This window comes from Sycon ciliatum, chromosome 4 (assembly GCF_964019385.1).
Source record: "Sycon ciliatum chromosome 4, ocSycCili1.1, whole genome shotgun sequence".
In the NCBI taxonomy this organism is placed as follows: domain Eukaryota; kingdom Metazoa; phylum Porifera; class Calcarea; order Leucosolenida; family Sycettidae; genus Sycon; species Sycon ciliatum.
Window position 1 is genome coordinate 9,296,080 of NC_088646.1, and position 17,500 is coordinate 9,313,579.

Here is a 17,500-nt window from a genome sequence, read left to right on the forward strand (position 1 = left end):
GACTTGAAACTTTAGCGAAAAGGAGTCGATCGCTTAATTCGCTAGGGTTTTTATGTCGCTAAAATTACCCGTTCTACAGTATGTTAACTTGTGCAATGCGTACCAAAATCATGACAGTTTGAATTATATTGTAATTGTGTAGCTTGTCCTTGTGAAAGTGATAGGATTGTTACCCTGTGTTGCCGATCAAACCGACTACAGTCAAAGTGTGGCTGTTGTAGCCCCTAACCTTGTTCACACTATCTGTTGCTGTTGATGTGTGTGCTTTCAGTTTGGTGAGTGTGGTGGATTTCAGCTGCTGTGCGACCGAATAACAAGCTCAGAGCCACTCACTATGCAGGTGAGGGGAAAGATTGATGTCATACTACTTCGCAGTATTGCAATCGGCTGTAGCTAGAGCTGTGAAAGAACAGGAATTCATTGTTGCTTTCAAACTGTTCTTATCCTTCCAGTTTGAGCTTTTTTATGATCTTTTGCATCATGCTGCGAGTAGAAACTACCTTGAAGGAATTGCATACATGTCTACATGTATATACATGTTTTGCCCTGTTTCTGTGATATGTGTCTTGTAGGAATTGGCCGCACTGCTTGCCCCCTTCTCACAGAGTGCAGAGTTTCTAACGTCGTCACAAAAGGTAAAACTGTGTTTTGCTGGAACACAGTCGGTGATTTGAGAACTGTTCTATTACCGATGGGCGATGCCAGGATACTTAGCGCAAGTGGCAGTCAATTGGGCTTGTTTCTCTTGTCGTACTTGAAATCGTCCGAAGCTTTGTAATTATGAAAGTTTCTCATTCTGTACAGCCAAGTTGGTTTACATGTTTGAATGAAAACCTCTGTGTTTTTATGAGAGCTCACGAATGAAGCAGTTTGCGATGAATGTTGTCAGGAGAAATGAGTGTTTGTGCTTAACGTGTAACTAACTAAACCGGTGCTGTTCTTGCTTGAATTGCTTGTTGGCATAGGCATTGCTACGCCCCGTGGTTGACAAGTGTTTGGCGCTCATCAACGACTTGACCGAGGAGGACTTGAAAAATAAGGTACCCCGTGGTGTTTCCAGTCTTCCCGTTTCTTGTCAATCCTGGTGTTGTAACCAGTTATGTGAATGTGACGTGTAGCCCATGTTGTTTTCTCAGGAAGGTGTGTGTTTAGATGTCACGGACACACTGACAAACACATTGAAAAACACACTGACAAACACACCGACAAACACACTGACAAACACACTGACAAACACACTGACAAACACACTGACAAACACATTGACAAACACACCAGCCTATGTCTAGCATGTAGTCACCGGTATAGGGGGGTACATGTATCTAAGCCATGTGCATGACACTCTACACATGATCGTGTACACTCACCTGCCGTGCGCCGCTCATCACCTGCCATGTCTCGTAGTCATCTATATGCACTCAAATGCCTGTAAACCTTCTCATACGGTACCAAAGATCTGTGGACACACCGTATTTTACTGATTATAAGTCACAATCGATCATAAGGAGCACTCCCATTCGCATAGCAGGGTCGCGCTCCCATTTTCAGGTTTCAGCCATGCTGTTTCAATATATTGATATTACCGTATATTCTCTATTATAAGCGCCGTGCTTATATATTTTCAACACCCCTCTACCCCGTGCTTATATTGGAGACCGCGCTTATATTGGAGACCGTGCTTATATATTTTCAACCAATACATCCATAGAGAGCAAGAAGAAATACATGCTGGATATCATGCATGCAGCATTGATTTCCACCAAGGCCGTGCTAATAATAGAGACTGTGCTTATAATGTTTCGAAAGGTGCTCACAGTGTGCTAGTATTAGAGACTGTGCTAGTAATGGAGACCTGTGCTTATAATAGAGAATATACGGTAGTAGGTTGTCAAACTTGATTGTAAGTCGCAACCCCTTCTTTGCACTTGACGTTTAGTGTAAACGGTGCAACTCTCACTCTGCACTCAGTATAGCTCAAGAACAATAATTTTGTGTTCGGTATGCGCGGCTAGAAAGTCATCGCAGCAGATGTAGAGCACAGATTCCATCAAGACTGACAGCCACGGTGTCCGTGAAGCAGTTAAATACCCAAGGCATGGCGCAGGCCTACTTATGCATGCGATCACAAGCGTGAAGAACATGGTGCAAGTCATTTTTGCATTTTTGTGTCACCTTTATTTCTGGAGAACTCTGTCACATCTTTCTGCTTTGCACATGACGATGCTTTGCCGGCATGTTCGTGTGCTGGTTTGGTGCGTTGTGTTCTTGTGCAGCACATTGGATTTCTGTCAGACATCTTGCATGTACTGAAACTCATCTTGTACAAGTTCTGGAAGAACGAGCTGAGCACTGTTGATGACTTGAGACTGAAGACCATCATGCGCATGCTGAAGACGCCGCATTTCAGTGCCAAGATGAACAGCTTGAGAGAGGTGAGCGTTTTTAACGGTTAGGAGTGAATCAGTTGAAGCTGCTGACTCTCATGCTGTAGGGGTTTCCCTAAGATGCATTCATGTACATCTACTTGTTGGCCTTTGCTGCCATTGAACTCGGGGACGTCTTGTTTGCATTGCCTTCCTTGTATTTGGGTTTTGCCAAGGACCTTGTATTGCAGTATGGTGGGCTCTCGAGTGTGCTCTGATTTCTCATGCACTGCTCTTGTGTTTCCCGTCTTTGTTGTCCTTGTTTTCTTGCTGCTACTCCTGCTGCTGCTACTCCTGCTGCTGCTGCTGCTGCTACTCCTGCTGCTGGTGGTGGTGGGGGTGGGGGTGGTGGTGATATCTGTTGCAATCACTATGGCCAGGTCAGCAAGCTCATTGAGGAGAGTATTTCTAGCGCCAGTAGCAAGTACAAACGTCCCATTCAGCATCACGAACTCGTCAGGTGGCTGCTTGAGAATCGCGTGCTATCTATTGCTTTGGAAGGTAAGCTGGAATGACGTCTCCACCTGTCTGAAAAGAGCGATCTGTTGCTGTGTGCCTGTATAAATTAACTACATGCGGCTCCCCTCTTCAATGCTGTACTGCCTTTTATGGACGTCCTGTGTTGTGGTACTTCTCTCCCTATTTCCCATTGTTCTCATGCTCGTTTCCCTCCACCTCGTTCTCGTGCAGGAAACTTGCATCAGACGCAGTACTGTGAGCGCTTGAAAGCGATCATGGAATTCCTCGGCGACAAGTTGACTTTGGAGGAGCTGAGCAATATCTGGAACTTGCAGGATGGCCAGCACCAGGTCGTCATCGACAACATTCACATGCTCATTGCGTCTGTGTCGACGCGCTTCACACAGGAGCAGCTTGATCACCTTTTCCAATTGATAAAGCAGAGCTGGACTTCAGAGAGCAATCGTGCACGTGAGAAGCTGCTGGTCCTCGTTGGAAAGCTGGGCAAAGATGATCGGATTGGCAAGATTTCTGGTCAGGTAAATCTTCTACATATGAGGTGCCGTCTGTGTCTAGTAGATTTTTTTATTGTTTTGCATGTGTGTTGGTGGAAAGGGAGCATTATTTGACATGTCCTGCAAAATCAATGCTATCCTGCTGTAATGAGGACGCACAGACATGTGATGTGGACTGGCTGATTTTAGCAGCCGTGAAATTTTAGCGAAAGGAGTGTTTTCACTTAAGTTTAGTCATGCCGTGTGAAAGTTTGCATTATGCATAGCACGTGATAAGGTATGTACTCTTTTCTGAAATGAAATGCTGGTCGCTAAAATTACTCCTCACAAATTCATAAATTCAGGATGGTTTATAAATCGCTAAGTTTTTACCCACTAAAATTAGCCCTTTGCAGTGTCTAACTTCGCTTGCATGAGCCTTTGCACTCGGATTATTCCACTGCTTGAAATCAAGCTCCAGACATGACTTTCCTTGTTATTTGCATCGCTAAAATGCTTGCTGAGGAGAAGCAACCATTCAATTGCTGTAAGACTCTATTTTCATGCTCCTCTGGGTCATGTTAGATTCTGGAGTTGCTCTGGGATCTCGCCCATCTGGATACCCTGCCAACCGAAATTGTTGAACAGGCTCTGCGCTCCCACTCATCCGTGTTGGTGGACTCGTTCAACACCAAGGAGCAAGTTCGACGCAAGTACGCAATTCTGTGCGTTGAAGACATCAAGCATGTGAGTACTATTCTGTGTTCCGACACTTTCCATTCCGATGTGTCTAGTAGAGTAAGCTGTGCACATTATTTGTTCTCCTGTCTGATTAGTGCTTGAGCTGTTCCCTTGCTCATGGGTATGGTAGTGAGCTTGCTTGTTTGCAAAAGCATTTTTTGTACACAGCACGCTACCTACTTCCACTGCTCAAACAATGCTCAGTACACGGGGCCGGAGCTCTCTAACACAGAGCTAGGATCATTTGTTGTTGCTCAGTGATTATCAAGCAACATGAACTCTTGTCTGAGTTGCAACGAGCTATTCAGATTTCTGTGTGAGCGTTTTTGTATTGTAACCGTTGAAGTTTCGTGTGCGTGTGTGGGTGTGTGTGTGTGTGTGAATATCCTGACCTGTTGTTGTTTCAGAACACATGGGTAGTACCGGCTTTCAAGCAGCTGTTAAAGATTCTCAAAGCTATTAATCGCTCACATCATCAGAAGCCAGAGCGGGTAAGCTGTGGGCTAGCAATGTCTCTATGTAGAGTGCTGAGAGTTTCTCAGGTTCTCACCATTCTCCCCAATGGTATTGAAGTTCTCAATCCGCTGGCCACACTGTGTTTGCGGCCTACCTGCGCGACCTGCACAACACCATTGCGGGACAATTCCGTCTAGGTTTTGTTATGAAGCGTATTGGAATGGAAGTCACTGCTTATTCCTATTGGTCTGAGCAGTTCTATATAGTGGAACGGGTGTTGTTAGTGTAAGTCTAGGTTGCGGTAAATTTTCCTGTAATCAACAGTCTCTTCATCAGTGATGCCTCAGTCGCGCTTCATGAGAAAAGCACTCTTTTTTCTTGCAGAGTTTTTAACTTTCAGTTTGGTGTATCGTAACTATCGTATTGATTGAGAAACGAGTTAGAGATGGCAGAGTGAATGGGAAGAGAGCGGGTCTGCTCTGAAACCTTTCTTCCTATGAATGAAGCTGCATGAAGCCTCACCACTGCTACTACTTCAGTGTGATTTACTGTCACGTCTGTGATTATTTCTAACTTTATGACTTTGGTGTATCGTTTACTGTGTGCCCTCCCCTAGGCAATCATTCCCGACATCCAGAAGCAGACTGATTTGTTGAAGCTCACAGTAAATAGCTTGCAGAGGTGAGTGATGCTGGCCAGAACAAGCAGATCAGCAGGTATCTGTGCTTACTGCAACACCTACTCTGAAGTCTACCAAGTCCTGGCTGACAGTATTATCTTTGTACTTCGACTTACCAAGCACGGTATCACCCGCATATCCAGGTACTGCACAACATAACCCTTGTCTTATAACACATGTTACACGCAAGCAAGAGTAGGAAAGCTGACGGGCTGCGAGTATGCCAATGCTTTGCTGGCTTCATTCACTCAATGGCCAATGACCTGGTTCTGCTGAGTCTCAAGACTCACCTACCAAGTTGCATGTGCATGCGTGCGTGTCTGTGTATCACTCTCAGATGCCATGCTGCTGCGTGTCAGCTGGTCAAGCCTCCACAGTCGCTTACCGTTGTCAAAGTAGATGGCCGGTACACACATGACGAGGTGAGTACCTTATAGCCAGACTGCTTGTCGCAGTATGGTGAGGAGGTGCTCTCTTAGGTTTTCATGTGAATGGATGGGATCACTTCCTTCAGTGTATGAGGATTGCTCTCAAGAGAATATCCCAGCGATGGAGATGCCAAGAGACCAGCGCTGCTTTGCTTTCATTTCTTGCACAACAGTAGTGCCCCCTATGCTACAGTGCTGTTCATTGAAAACGGATCGTGGGAGTCAAGGTTGTGCTCCGCCCAGTGCTCACAGGTCTGGAGCTGCACAGCGCTACACTAACTTGTTCATTGAGCAGCTCTGTACATTGACTACTTGTACTTTTGTTTTGGACTGACAGACTAGAGCAGCGTACCCTGAAGTGTGCGTGCGTTGCTGTTTCACTACTTTCCTATGTGTCCTTTGTGTGTGTTGTAGTGCATGGCTGTTCACCTGAAGTTTTTGGCTGTGGTGCTTCAAGAGGGTCTGCTGTACCTGCCATTCCGGAATGCCAAGGATATCTGGGACTGCTTAGTGGCGAATCCTAATGCATGCGAACATGACAATGAGGTAAGTGTGGGTGGTTGTGGTGGTGTAGCATTCTAATCCTAATGCATGTGAACATGACAATGAGCTGCCTGGTATACATGTACCTGCTGCTTGCTTGGTTGCCCTCACAATGATACAATTTAAATACTAGTAAGCTATAAGGACATTGCAGCTGGGAGGGTTTGCAAGAAATGAAATTGCTGCTGAAAATTTAGATTTTACTGACCTGCAGTAGCTTCATTTTCTTGTACTACGAGAGAGCTTGGAAGCTCAGGGCCCTACGCTATGCTTTTTTGCCTTGATGACCTAGACAAAAAAAGCATAGGGATGTTATAAATTCTTTAAAAAATTCCTTTTTTTAAGACATAACCTGGGATTCGAACCCGCACTATCGCGCCCTGCATGCATCCCCCGGTCTTTAAAAAATTCCCTTTTTTTAGACATAACCTGGGATTCGAACCCGCACTATCGCGCCCTGCATGCATCCCCCGATACACTTCGCATACATTCCTAATTCTTCCAAGTTGCTTCACATTATGATCTTGCATTTGAAAGCCCTATTTGAATATGCATTGTGGCCAGCCGTCTTTGATGGTACGGTACGGGACAGGTACGATCGAGGGTAATACGACACCGTCTCCCGTACCGTACCATCAAACACAGCTGGCCACATACAGCTGCCCGCAATATTCAAATAGGGCTTTCAAACGCAAGCTCATAACGTGAAGCAACTTGGAAGAATGGGTATGAATGCGAAGTGTATGGGGGAATGCATGTAGGGCGATAGTGCGGGTTCGAATCCCAGGATATGCCTGAAAAAATAGGAGAATTGAAAAATTTATAACATCCCTATGATTTTTTGCCGTCAGATACGGGATAGCGCCAGGCGTGACACAAACAAACAAACAAACAAACACACAAACAAATACCAAATTAAAGCTGTGTGGACCCTGGCTAGCGCCAGACGTTACTGAAGTAACGTCTTCTGCATAGCTACGGGAATTAAATGTTTTTTTTAATGCTTTGCTCTTCTATGTATGTCATGAACGTTGTCCAGGCTTGCTTTGAGTGGTTCTGTAATCGCATCAAAGACATGGAGATCGACACCATCATGACCATGTTTGAGCAACGCCTACTGTTTTATGATGCCGCCAAGCTGACAGTCAAGAGTGAGTCGTGCTTTGTCCAGTAATTAAATTAGTAACGTTGCCAATAGCGCCCTGCAGCTTGTGTTTCCATTCCCACGGTAGAAACATTCCAATGATCTGGATGTGATACAGTCAGACCTCGCATAACCGCACACATCCGTTTTCCACGAAAAATATCCGGATAGGCGAGGGAACCAGATAATCGAACACACATACTGTATGTATGCATGGCATATGCTGTAAATCGGTAACCAACGATTTTCTTCTGGATGGCGAGGGATCCGGATAAAAGAGGACCGGATAAGCGAGGTCTGACTGTAGTCTGGAGGGCATGGCCGCGGTCTAAACGAGAACAGAGGTTGTACAATTCCTGGCATCAGTGCCATCCCAGGATACATGCCATGCTCCTGCTTCTGCTTGGCACTTTTCGAATTGGTACTTTGGATAAAGTACCAATTCATTTCCTCTTTTTCTCTCCTTTCTTTTGCTGTCTCTATGTGCCTGGACAGGTTTCTCTTGCATCCGCGCGTTCTACGACCATATCAATGAGAACGAGCGGCATCTTCGGCGTACGGGTGTTGGATTGGTTAGTACTAATGTAACAATGCTTGTGCGTGTACTTTTTGTGTTTTCAACAGTTTGCGGCGGTAATGCTTTGAGTACTTGCTGTGGGTTGTTTTTAATCGCAATCTGGATGTGTGCGCGCGTCTCTGTGTTTGTGGGCGGGGAAGGACGGGGAGGGAATATGCGGTGCCAGTAGTAACAGTTAGCAAGTGAAGTCCCACCTTGTGAACAACAGCAGAGCTGCGCTCACTGCACCATCCAGTGTTCGTAGCTTGACCCCCGTAGCCCCTGATATCACTTGTCTGTACGATTGTGTCGTTGCACGCCTGCATGATGGTTGAAAAGAATTATTCCTTGTTTTGTATCAAATATTTGATCACTTGCTGTGTGTGCATGCATGTTTCAGGCTTCTGATAAAGTCGAGCTTCATGGCCTTCACTATATGTGGCAGGTAAGCCATGCTGTGCGTAGTGCGTATTCCTGTTGCCCTAGTCTCGCAGCAGGTATTTTCCGAAGATTGAGCTTAGTGACAGATCAAATATAGCGAGTGTCTGTAATGTCCCGAAGGATTGTTGTTATATCCACTGTCCGCTGTACCGTGTATACCTGCTGTGTGCTATGGATAGGTGCTTAGCATTTTCCTGTCCTGGCTGTACACTTCTCCATTACAGCGCAGCACGTTGTACACAATTTTACAATCTATTCTACCTTCAGCACTATAATCCGGTTTGTCTTGCTTGCACTTGTGCTGTCTGGTGAAGAGCAGTTCAAGGTGTGGCGTGTTTGTAAATGTATATTGCTTCTTTGTCGTCGCCGTTGTTGTCGTCGTCGTCATTGCTGTTGTTGTTGTTCTGCTTTGTTGCAATGTACAGGCTGCACTTCAATCCACCTCGTCTGTGGTTGCTGATGATGCCATAGCTCTGCTATTGCTGGCATACAGTGGCAATCGTCTCAAGAGAGTAAGTACCAGAGCTGCTCACCATAAATCCCTTGCTGAATATTCTTTTTTTCGGTGATCAGGAGCCACCGCCCATGTATGGATGGTGGCGATGGGGTGGAAATTGTGCGTGGGTGCTCTGCTGATGATATGTTTGCGACATGTTCTCAACTTATGCATTGACGATGATGTTGATGATCTGCTCCTTGAGCTTCAGTGATCCACCGGCATTGTGCACCACATGCAGTTTGCTCTGGAATTCTTTGTTCCTGTTATTGTCATCATCGTTCTCACTGCTGCTGTTGCTGGTTTTTTTCTTTGTAGGATGGCGACTTTTCAGGCAAACACAGGTCGTTTTTTGCTCAATGCTTCAAGCTCCTGGAGGTGGGTTACCATTGTTAGCTATTGGTAGCTATTCTGCAGCGAATAGCATTTGACTGTTGCCTATAGGGATTCTTGTTACTTGTACTAAGTACATGAATCTAGCCTACATGTATATCATACTCCAAGAGAGCAGGTGAAGCTCGCTACATGTATTGCTCCCACTGCAATCATCTTTTGGCTCTGCTTCATTCATTCTGCACGTGTACGAGTACTAGCATTCTAAGCCTGGATTGTTTTCTACATGTCTTTACAGGAAAACTTGGCCAATTTGAACAGTAGTAATTGCTCCTCCGTTGCTGGTGGTCTTGAGCAAGCAGCTATGGCGGCGTTAGCGCCCACTGCTCCCGATCTGCCACTCCAGGTAGCGGAAAAGTAAGTAAAGTGATTAGTTGGGTGATTAGTTGGGTGATTAGTTGGGTCTCTTGCAGGACTGTTTTGTGGACAGAAACGTTTCAAACCTTGTTCGACAATGAAAAAAGACAAAGGAAAATAGGAGACAGCTATTCTCCAGCTATCTACAGAGAGACATGTTCAAACTTCAGCGTCATATTGCCAGTAGCCTCAAAAGTGCAATTTTCTCTCTCTCTCTCTCTCTCTCTCTCTCTCTCTCTCTCTCTCTCTCTCTCTCTCTCTCTCACACACACACACACACACACACACACACACACACACACACACACACACACACACACACACACACACACACACACAAACACACACACACACACACACACACACACTCTCTCTCATGCCAAACAAACCCCCTTCCAGACTTTCTTGCATCAAAACGATTTGATAGTGCTTTCTTCTCATTGTGACGATCCACCCTGTGTGTGTGTGTGTGTGTGTGTGTGTGTGTGTGTGTGTGTGTGTGTGTGTCAAAACGATTTGATAGTGCTTTCTTCTCATTGTGACGATCCACCCTGTGTGTGTGTGTGTGTGTGTGTGTGCCAGCTAGTTCGGTTGGTGGGTACACTTATGCCAGATAGTGTTGGGCCTGTTGCCAACGGGCTCGGCTGCTTGAAGGTGTATTGTTGTACCTACCACCTTTGTTGGTTTCAGGGTTCATATACTTTCTATTTGAAGTATACATACCTGTTAACCATGGACTGCTTCTGGCTAGATTAACTCTTGTGTAATCAATGGTGCTAGTGAAGCTTGTATCAGATCCACTCTGATTTAGCCACCCACACTAGTACCAAGTATTACCTTCACTGGGGGCAGAGGGTACCTGCAGTTGGATCCCGGGACGGATACCCTGATGCCGTCAATCCTTTTTCTGCACCTTGTCCTCACCCACTTACTGAGGTGTGGTGAGTCCATAAGTGGGATCATTTCAAATCCACCCTAGTTTGGGGATTTCAGGGGGTGTCGGCCGTTGGGTGGTTCAATGGCCAATTGAGTCATCTTTCCAAGATTCCTTTTGAGTATCTCTCCCCTCTCCCGGGGAGACCCACGTAACCAGTGGCAGTGAGTACAAGTACAAGTACAAGTACAAGTGTGTGTGTGTGTGTGTGTGTGTGTGTGTGTGTGTGTGTGTGTGTGTGTGTGTGTGTGTGTGTGTGTGTGTGTGTGCGAGCCACGGCTGCACGTCACAAGTGCAGCCGTGGCTCGGCCAGAGCAACCAACACAGACCGTAGCTCCTTCTGCATCGTTTGCAATTGCGGTCGGCGTTTCAGTAGACCACAGGACCTATCCCGTCATCGCCCCTACTGTTCCGAACCTGCTCAACCCCCCATGGGGTCCGCATAGCCAGAATATGGCAGCGCGTCCAAGGTGTGTGTGTGTGTGTGTTTGCTTGTATATGCGCGTACACCTGTGCATGGTTGTGTGTCACTTGTGCAGGCAAGCCCGTGTCCGCAGCATTGAGCGTCTTCTACTGCTGGCAGAGCGGTACATTGACAAGTATGAGGTATGATTGCCCGTCTGCCCCATGCTATAATAGGCTTGAACCACTTTCTATTGTCACCTTTGTGGTCCTCTTATCCTGTACGTATGCAGTGTGTGAGTATTGGACATGACATTAGGGGCATTTCTACATGCGCATGCTACAATATTATTTAAACATGTCCAACACGCTACAGTGTTGTCCCAGGTGTTTTTTGTGCAAGTGCTACAAACGTGCCTTGGTTTGAGGTTGCACTGTACACCTGTTTTGTGGATGCGTGTTTCATAGTTTTTGTAATCGTGGATGCTTTTCTCGTTGTGTTTCATCTTCTTCTTGTTCTTAGAACACTTCCTTCCGACGGATCTGCTTACCACATGGTGCAATGTTTCACGGTGCACAGTATAAGCTGCTTGTTATCTTTGAGCAAAATAAGACCAGTTTTGACCTCGAGGTGAGTAGGTTCTTGGTAACGGGGGCTTGCTGCATTTGTATGTGCTTGCCTGTGCATGTACAGTGGCGGCAAGCAAAATGCAGCCGCTGCATTTTTTACGTACGACCGTACAGCAGTAGTAGATATGCATGCATACATTGTCCATGCTTTGAGGTTGGTGCAATGCAAGCACAACAGTGGGTATGTGATATATGTTGACACAGTGCTCCAGGAACATTCGCCATCGTGAACTAGCTGGGTTTGAGACATGGCACAATTTAGTTACACGAGTATATTGCAGGTTACAATACTGTGCATGTACTTGGTTTGTTTTCACCAAGTCTGTTATAATCGATTTGAACATAATCACAATGTATCACTTTTGTTGTTGTTGTCGTTGTTGTCGTTGTTGTTGTTGTGGTTGTTGTTGTTGTTGTTGTTGTTGTTGTTGTTGTTGTTGTTGTTGTTGTTGTTGTTGTTGTTGTTGTTGTTGCTGTTGCTGTTGCTGCTGTTGTTGTTGTTGTTGTTGTTGTTGTGCTCGTCTTCACCGTTGTTGTGCTCGTCTTCATCGTTGTTGTGCTCGTCTTTATCGTTGTTGCTGCAATTGTGCCCACAGACCCACAGCAACGAGACATTGGCCAACCTCCGGCAGAAGATTGCCAAGCGCATGAACGTCTCTGCGGAGTATGTGTCAATGACGCACAATGATAGAGTGGTAAGCAGTGTGATTGTGTCTGGTTTGCAGTTCATCTTCTTCCCTGGCTTTGTGTACAGGTACATGTATTGGTGAATCAACGCCACACATAGCCCATGCGATTTGCAGCAGGTCCTGGTGGTGTTGGTGTTATATCTTGCTCGTGTGTTTTTCTTCCATTCAAATTTCAAACTCATATGTGATGCTGCTTGTTGGCGTGAATTTGTCTGCACGTGACCCTGTTGAAGTTGCATGAGGCCGTCAGCACCCTTTACACCTTTTACACCTGCCGCCTAGCTATGTCCAATTCACGCCTGCAGGTTCAGTGCTGTACATGTATGACATAGATTATTTCGCCTTGGTGTGGTAGGACTTGTTTGTAGGTGGCCAGTTTCTCTCCTTCTCACAAATACAGTCGTTTAGCGCTGCATTTGATATCCTGTTGTGTCAGTGATTTGTACCATGTATATATTGTTGACCGGGTGGTTTGAGAACTTCTTTCAGTTGAGGAGATTAGTTGCAGCAATGCAGTCATTAGTTATGCAGTGTGTACCGAGGGGTATATTCTGTGAGTGACTATGCTGTGTGTGTTACTGCGCTAGGTGTGCAGTGTGCCTGTGTTTGCGTTCATGGATACACTGACCACCCAACACAAGCCAGCACAGTCTGTATAGTATCGAGTGTGTGTGTACGACCCTGTAAGGGTTACGCAGCTTGAAGATGGTGATTACGCCGCTTGGAGTAGTGATAATGGGAAGCTGTCTCGGTGTGATTGCTCTGACTGTATTGATGGCTGCTTGCTCAATCTTCTGTCCAAACCTGTTCGATTTCGCTACGGGTATTTGCCGCCTGCCATGCAAAACAGCGTGCGGTGTTTACAATTTTGTTCATCGTGTCTGGATAGAGCATTGGATGGCACCGGTTGCTGCTGCTCCCGAGACTGGTTGCGCTAAGACCTGGAAAGATTGTGACTCAGATGACTGTATGAACCATGGGCTTGCAGAGTTTGTGGCGCCGGTTCAACGAACACACTTGAGCGCTTCCAACCCTATTCCGCTTCCTCCCCGCATGGGTACAAGCGAAAAGCCAGTGTTGCCACCACCACCAGCAGCGGCAGGATTTCCCTTCGCTCAGCAAAAGCGTCCTCTACCTACTCTGAACAAGATCACTCATGCTCGAGTTAAGATACGCAAGCACAGGCAGTGGTATGAAACCAGTGCTTACGAGAATCTCTTGCGTCCCTTCTCTGTTGTTGAAAAGCACCGGTGGAAGCCAGCCAGTGTTCAAATTGACGTCACCACTGCTGCTGCTGTTAGCCTTGGAGTGGAGGATACACGCTATTCTTTAGATCAACTCCTGGACACGGAAGAAGAGAAGGAAAACAAACTGAGTAACATCATGCGAAGGTCTTCTACTCTCCAGACACTGCATAGTGGTGAATGGGACAAATGCAGGCTGTGGCAGAAGACAGAAGAATCTATACCGGGAGATCTTGAGGAGCGTAAGCTGCCCGGGGAAAGATCAATCATCACAAGCCATATTGTTTCACCGCTGGAAGGTGATGCAGAAACACAAGAGGCTCCCAGAGTGTTTGTGTCTGGTACGTCAACACTGCTTCGAGAGCTGAAAGAAGCAGAGACTGGCCTCTAACTCGCCGACCTAGCTGTTTGTGTGTGTGTGTGTGTGTGTGTGTGTGTGTGCGCGCGCGTGTGTGTGCGTGAGTGTGTGTGTGTGTGGGGGGGGGGGGGGTGTATGTGTCCATGTCCATGTCCATGTGCACTCATGTGTGTGCGTGTTTGTGCATGTGTGTGTATGCGTGTTTGTACGTGCGTGTGCGTCGTGCACTCGCGCGCGACAGTGAGAGTGCACATGTGTCATTGTAAAAGTAGCTTCTTGTTTCCTTGAGTTTGTTTTCATTTAGTAGTTCTAGATTGGGTCAGACTCGGAACTCAGTTGTTCTATTGCTCTCGAATTGTTCTATGTGACACGCTTCTTGCTGTTTGACATGTTGCTAGCTTGATAGGCACCGTTTACCGGTATATTTTCTTTTGATTCGTACCGTTGGTTTTCTTGATTGTTTTACAAAGAATGCTCTTTTTTTACCTTGTGGTTCCTTGCTGCTGAGCATCACTCACCAGATCTACCATTTTGGATTTACTGGGCTTCCGACAATGGACATTGAAGAAACATTTTGTTATCCTGTGCTTGCCCTAATAATTTTTCTCTCAGCGAAAGTGCCATATCATGTGTTTATGGGAGCCTGCGCTGCATTTTTGCCTTGCAAATAATCACCAACTTATAACACTCAGTGTTACCTGGGTCTACGTTGCCTTGTGTTGTTGACTTGTCTGTTCGTGTGAAGCCCAGTGGCATACAAAGGTTTAGTAGGGAATGTCTCATTGTTATGATTGTCAATGATATCCTCTCTCTCTCTCTCTCTCTCTCTCTCTCTCTCTCTCTCTCTCTCTCTCTCTCTCTCTCTCTCTCTCTCTCTCTCTCTCTCTCTCTCTCTCTCTCTCTCTCTCTCTCTATCTATCTATCTATCTATCTATCTATCTATCTATCTCGCTCTCTCGCTCCCTCTCCCTCCCTCTCTCTCCCTCTCTCTCTCTCTCTCTCCCTCCTTCTCCAGCTGATGCCGTCCGAGAACTCAAAGCTGTTGAGCCAACTGTACATTGTGGATGGAGATACACTATCTGTCCGCCAGATGTATGCCCCAACAGTGAACAACAACATCATGGAGGTGAGACCACGGCAGTCATTCTGTCACAGCGGCTTGCTGCAGCTTATGCTACCCATGGTTTCTTTTTCGTTGTCAATTGTACATTGTGAGCCCTGGTGGTGACGGTTATCTTTTTTTCGGACTTTTTTCCCTTTTCAACACCTTCGACTAATGAATGGTGCAGTAATTTAAGTTTGAAAAGAAGTTAAAATGGGGGAAACGTCTGAAGAAAGAAGTGACTGTCACCACCTGGACTCGAACCAGGACCTTCGCTAAAAGATATTGCCACATTCTGCCTTATATTTTACTCGTGGGGTTCTCATCCATGGCTCTGCAGCTATATGGTCACAGTGTATGGGTTTGTTATGTGATTTTGTGCAGACGGCTGGTGGTAGTATGCCTCCACAGCGGCAGGCTGTACTGATGGAGCAGGTAAGCCCATGCTGCTAGCGGAATTAGAGCTTGCTGGTCTTTGTTTCTCTCGAAATAATGAGTACTGTAATTTCACAAATTTCCGATACTTTCGGTGCATCTGTTTCATACCTAAATTTTCAATAAACCGAACAAATACTAACACACATAATCCGATAAGGAATTGCTTCTCTGCACCTAAATTTTCTGTTCACCTAACCTGGCCTCCTGCCCTCATACCGAAAATATTGAGCACCTAAAATTTCTGAAATTAGAGTATGCTGCTGCTGCTCTTGCTGCATGAACGACAACTGCCTTTGCTCAAGGCCCAAATTCTTGTGCCTGTATGTGCACTGTGCTCATGTGTGTCACTGAAAGGCGCAAGTGGAAGCATTTAGGGTAGTGCAGTACACTCAGAGACATTGTTGTATGTCTAATGTGTTAGAGAGTCTGTAGCTACTTCTGTGTGAGGAACGTGAGTAAATCATAAATTTATAGCATCGATGTTTCTGTGATACTGTTATGCAATTTGTGTGTTGTACTAGTGTATGTGCTGTGTACTACATAATGTGATGTGTATTGTTTTGTAGGAGAAGCAACAGCCCAGTGTGATACTAGCTGGTATGGGTGAAGTGTTCAGTATGCTGTACAAGCTGGGTGCACTGGCAGAGCCGGAGTAAGTGAATGTGGTTGGTAGCTGCTGTACTGTACCCCTTGCCTACGTACTGCAAGCCATGCATGCACTGGGGTGATGTAGCAATAATTTCTTCTGAGGGGTTTTTCACAACTTTTTCACTTGCTGGGTGTATTTGTGTATGCGGATGGATCATTGTGATTTGTATGTACATTGTTTTCTTCAGCCTGATTCTACGTGTACGTAGCCTGCTGATGCTGGTGCCGACTGATCCTTCTGTGATGTCATTCATCAAGTCACTTTGCCAGGTAAGGGGATATACGCCAACCTCATTTCTACACCACTCATTGGTTCTCCGGGCTTCTCCCCATCAATTTTAATTAGGGCTGAAACAATTATACCGATAACTCGCATATCGATCGTTAAGAGTGCAATCGATAATCGTTAATGTTCAAAACGAGTGCTAACGATTTTTTATGCATGCATATCAGTGACAGCATTCTAGCCCTTGCACTCCATCCGATAGTGGATACGAGTGCAATCGTGTACTTCAAGCGCAGTAAAATTGATTTGTGGCTTTGAAAGAGATCAGGAGAGAAGACTTTGCCTTTTCGGTTCCTTTGTGGGAGAAGTCGGAGATGAGAGCAGTTGCCAGAGGGTGATGACAAGATTCTTCGCTCTAGAAACAACATTAAATTCTCTACTTTAGTAGTTCATGTTGATGAAACCAGCCAGATATCTACAGATGTCAACAGTGCGATGCCACAGATTTCTAACGTAGCAAAGGCATCATGAAATTTCTTCGTAAACTGGTGTTCGATAGAGCCGATAAGAATCGATAAAACCAATATATCGATCGTTAATGATATTGGTTAATCGTTAGAGGAGTTATTGAATTATCGTTTCAGCCTAAATTTTATGCATCATTCATCCTGTCTTTGTTCCACCTTTCACACGAGTGTGAGTGTACATGTAAAAATAATAGAACGTAGAAATGCTAAAGGCTGTTTAAGTTCTCATTTGGTCTGCTCCTTTTTGCGAAAGAACCCATATACTAATTCCGCCTCCTCGCTCTCATTTGCTTGTGAACCCAGTCTCCCACACATAATACATGTATTGTTACTTACCTCACATTCCAGTATGTTCTCTCTGTGGCTATATTTGTCACCATCTCTCTTCCTATCCTCTGCATACTGATGCCCACGTCCTTCTCGTGTGTGCAGGTTCTTTTATGCAACACTGATGATTGCTGTCATAGGTATACATGTACGTTGTATGTTCCTTACCCAATTGATGGTATCAGCATTTTCAATCTGTGCACATGTTTATCTTCTCTGCTGTGTCCCGTCGTAGGACAACGTTATCATGGCGGATGGTGTAAGTGCCGCTGAGGCCGACATGACGTCAATCGGTGTCAGCAACGCTGATCCGCTGATGTCGGATGGGAGCAGCAGCGCCTCCGAAGGCGCATCGTCGGCCAAGC

The 17,500-nt window shown here is 45.7% G+C and overlaps 1 protein-coding gene across 1 annotated transcript in view; it reads left to right on the forward strand.

Moving 5' to 3' along the window:
• The window catches only part of LOC135814332 (ubiquitin carboxyl-terminal hydrolase 24-like), a 53,866-nt gene that overhangs the window by 11,209 nt on the left and 25,157 nt on the right, over positions 1-17,500 (forward strand). Inside the window, exons 6-30 of the mRNA XM_065327439.1 lie at positions 272-340; positions 573-635; positions 966-1,040; positions 2,274-2,432; positions 2,804-2,924; positions 3,114-3,421; positions 3,962-4,123; positions 4,525-4,608; positions 5,190-5,254; positions 5,590-5,674; positions 6,095-6,226; positions 7,263-7,374; positions 7,863-7,939; positions 8,324-8,368; positions 8,790-8,876; positions 9,179-9,238; positions 9,492-9,610; positions 11,084-11,150; positions 11,470-11,577; positions 12,173-12,271; positions 14,883-14,993; positions 15,354-15,404; positions 15,974-16,059; positions 16,244-16,325; positions 17,371-17,500. The exon at positions 17,371-17,500 is cut by the window's right edge and continues 71 nt beyond it. Coding sequence (XP_065183511.1) covers positions 272-340; positions 573-635; positions 966-1,040; positions 2,274-2,432; positions 2,804-2,924; positions 3,114-3,421; positions 3,962-4,123; positions 4,525-4,608; positions 5,190-5,254; positions 5,590-5,674; positions 6,095-6,226; positions 7,263-7,374; positions 7,863-7,939; positions 8,324-8,368; positions 8,790-8,876; positions 9,179-9,238; positions 9,492-9,610; positions 11,084-11,150; positions 11,470-11,577; positions 12,173-12,271; positions 14,883-14,993; positions 15,354-15,404; positions 15,974-16,059; positions 16,244-16,325; positions 17,371-17,500 — 2,557 coding nt within the window. The remainder of the gene's footprint in view (positions 1-271; positions 341-572; positions 636-965; positions 1,041-2,273; positions 2,433-2,803; positions 2,925-3,113; positions 3,422-3,961; positions 4,124-4,524; positions 4,609-5,189; positions 5,255-5,589; positions 5,675-6,094; positions 6,227-7,262; positions 7,375-7,862; positions 7,940-8,323; positions 8,369-8,789; positions 8,877-9,178; positions 9,239-9,491; positions 9,611-11,083; positions 11,151-11,469; positions 11,578-12,172; positions 12,272-14,882; positions 14,994-15,353; positions 15,405-15,973; positions 16,060-16,243; positions 16,326-17,370) is intronic.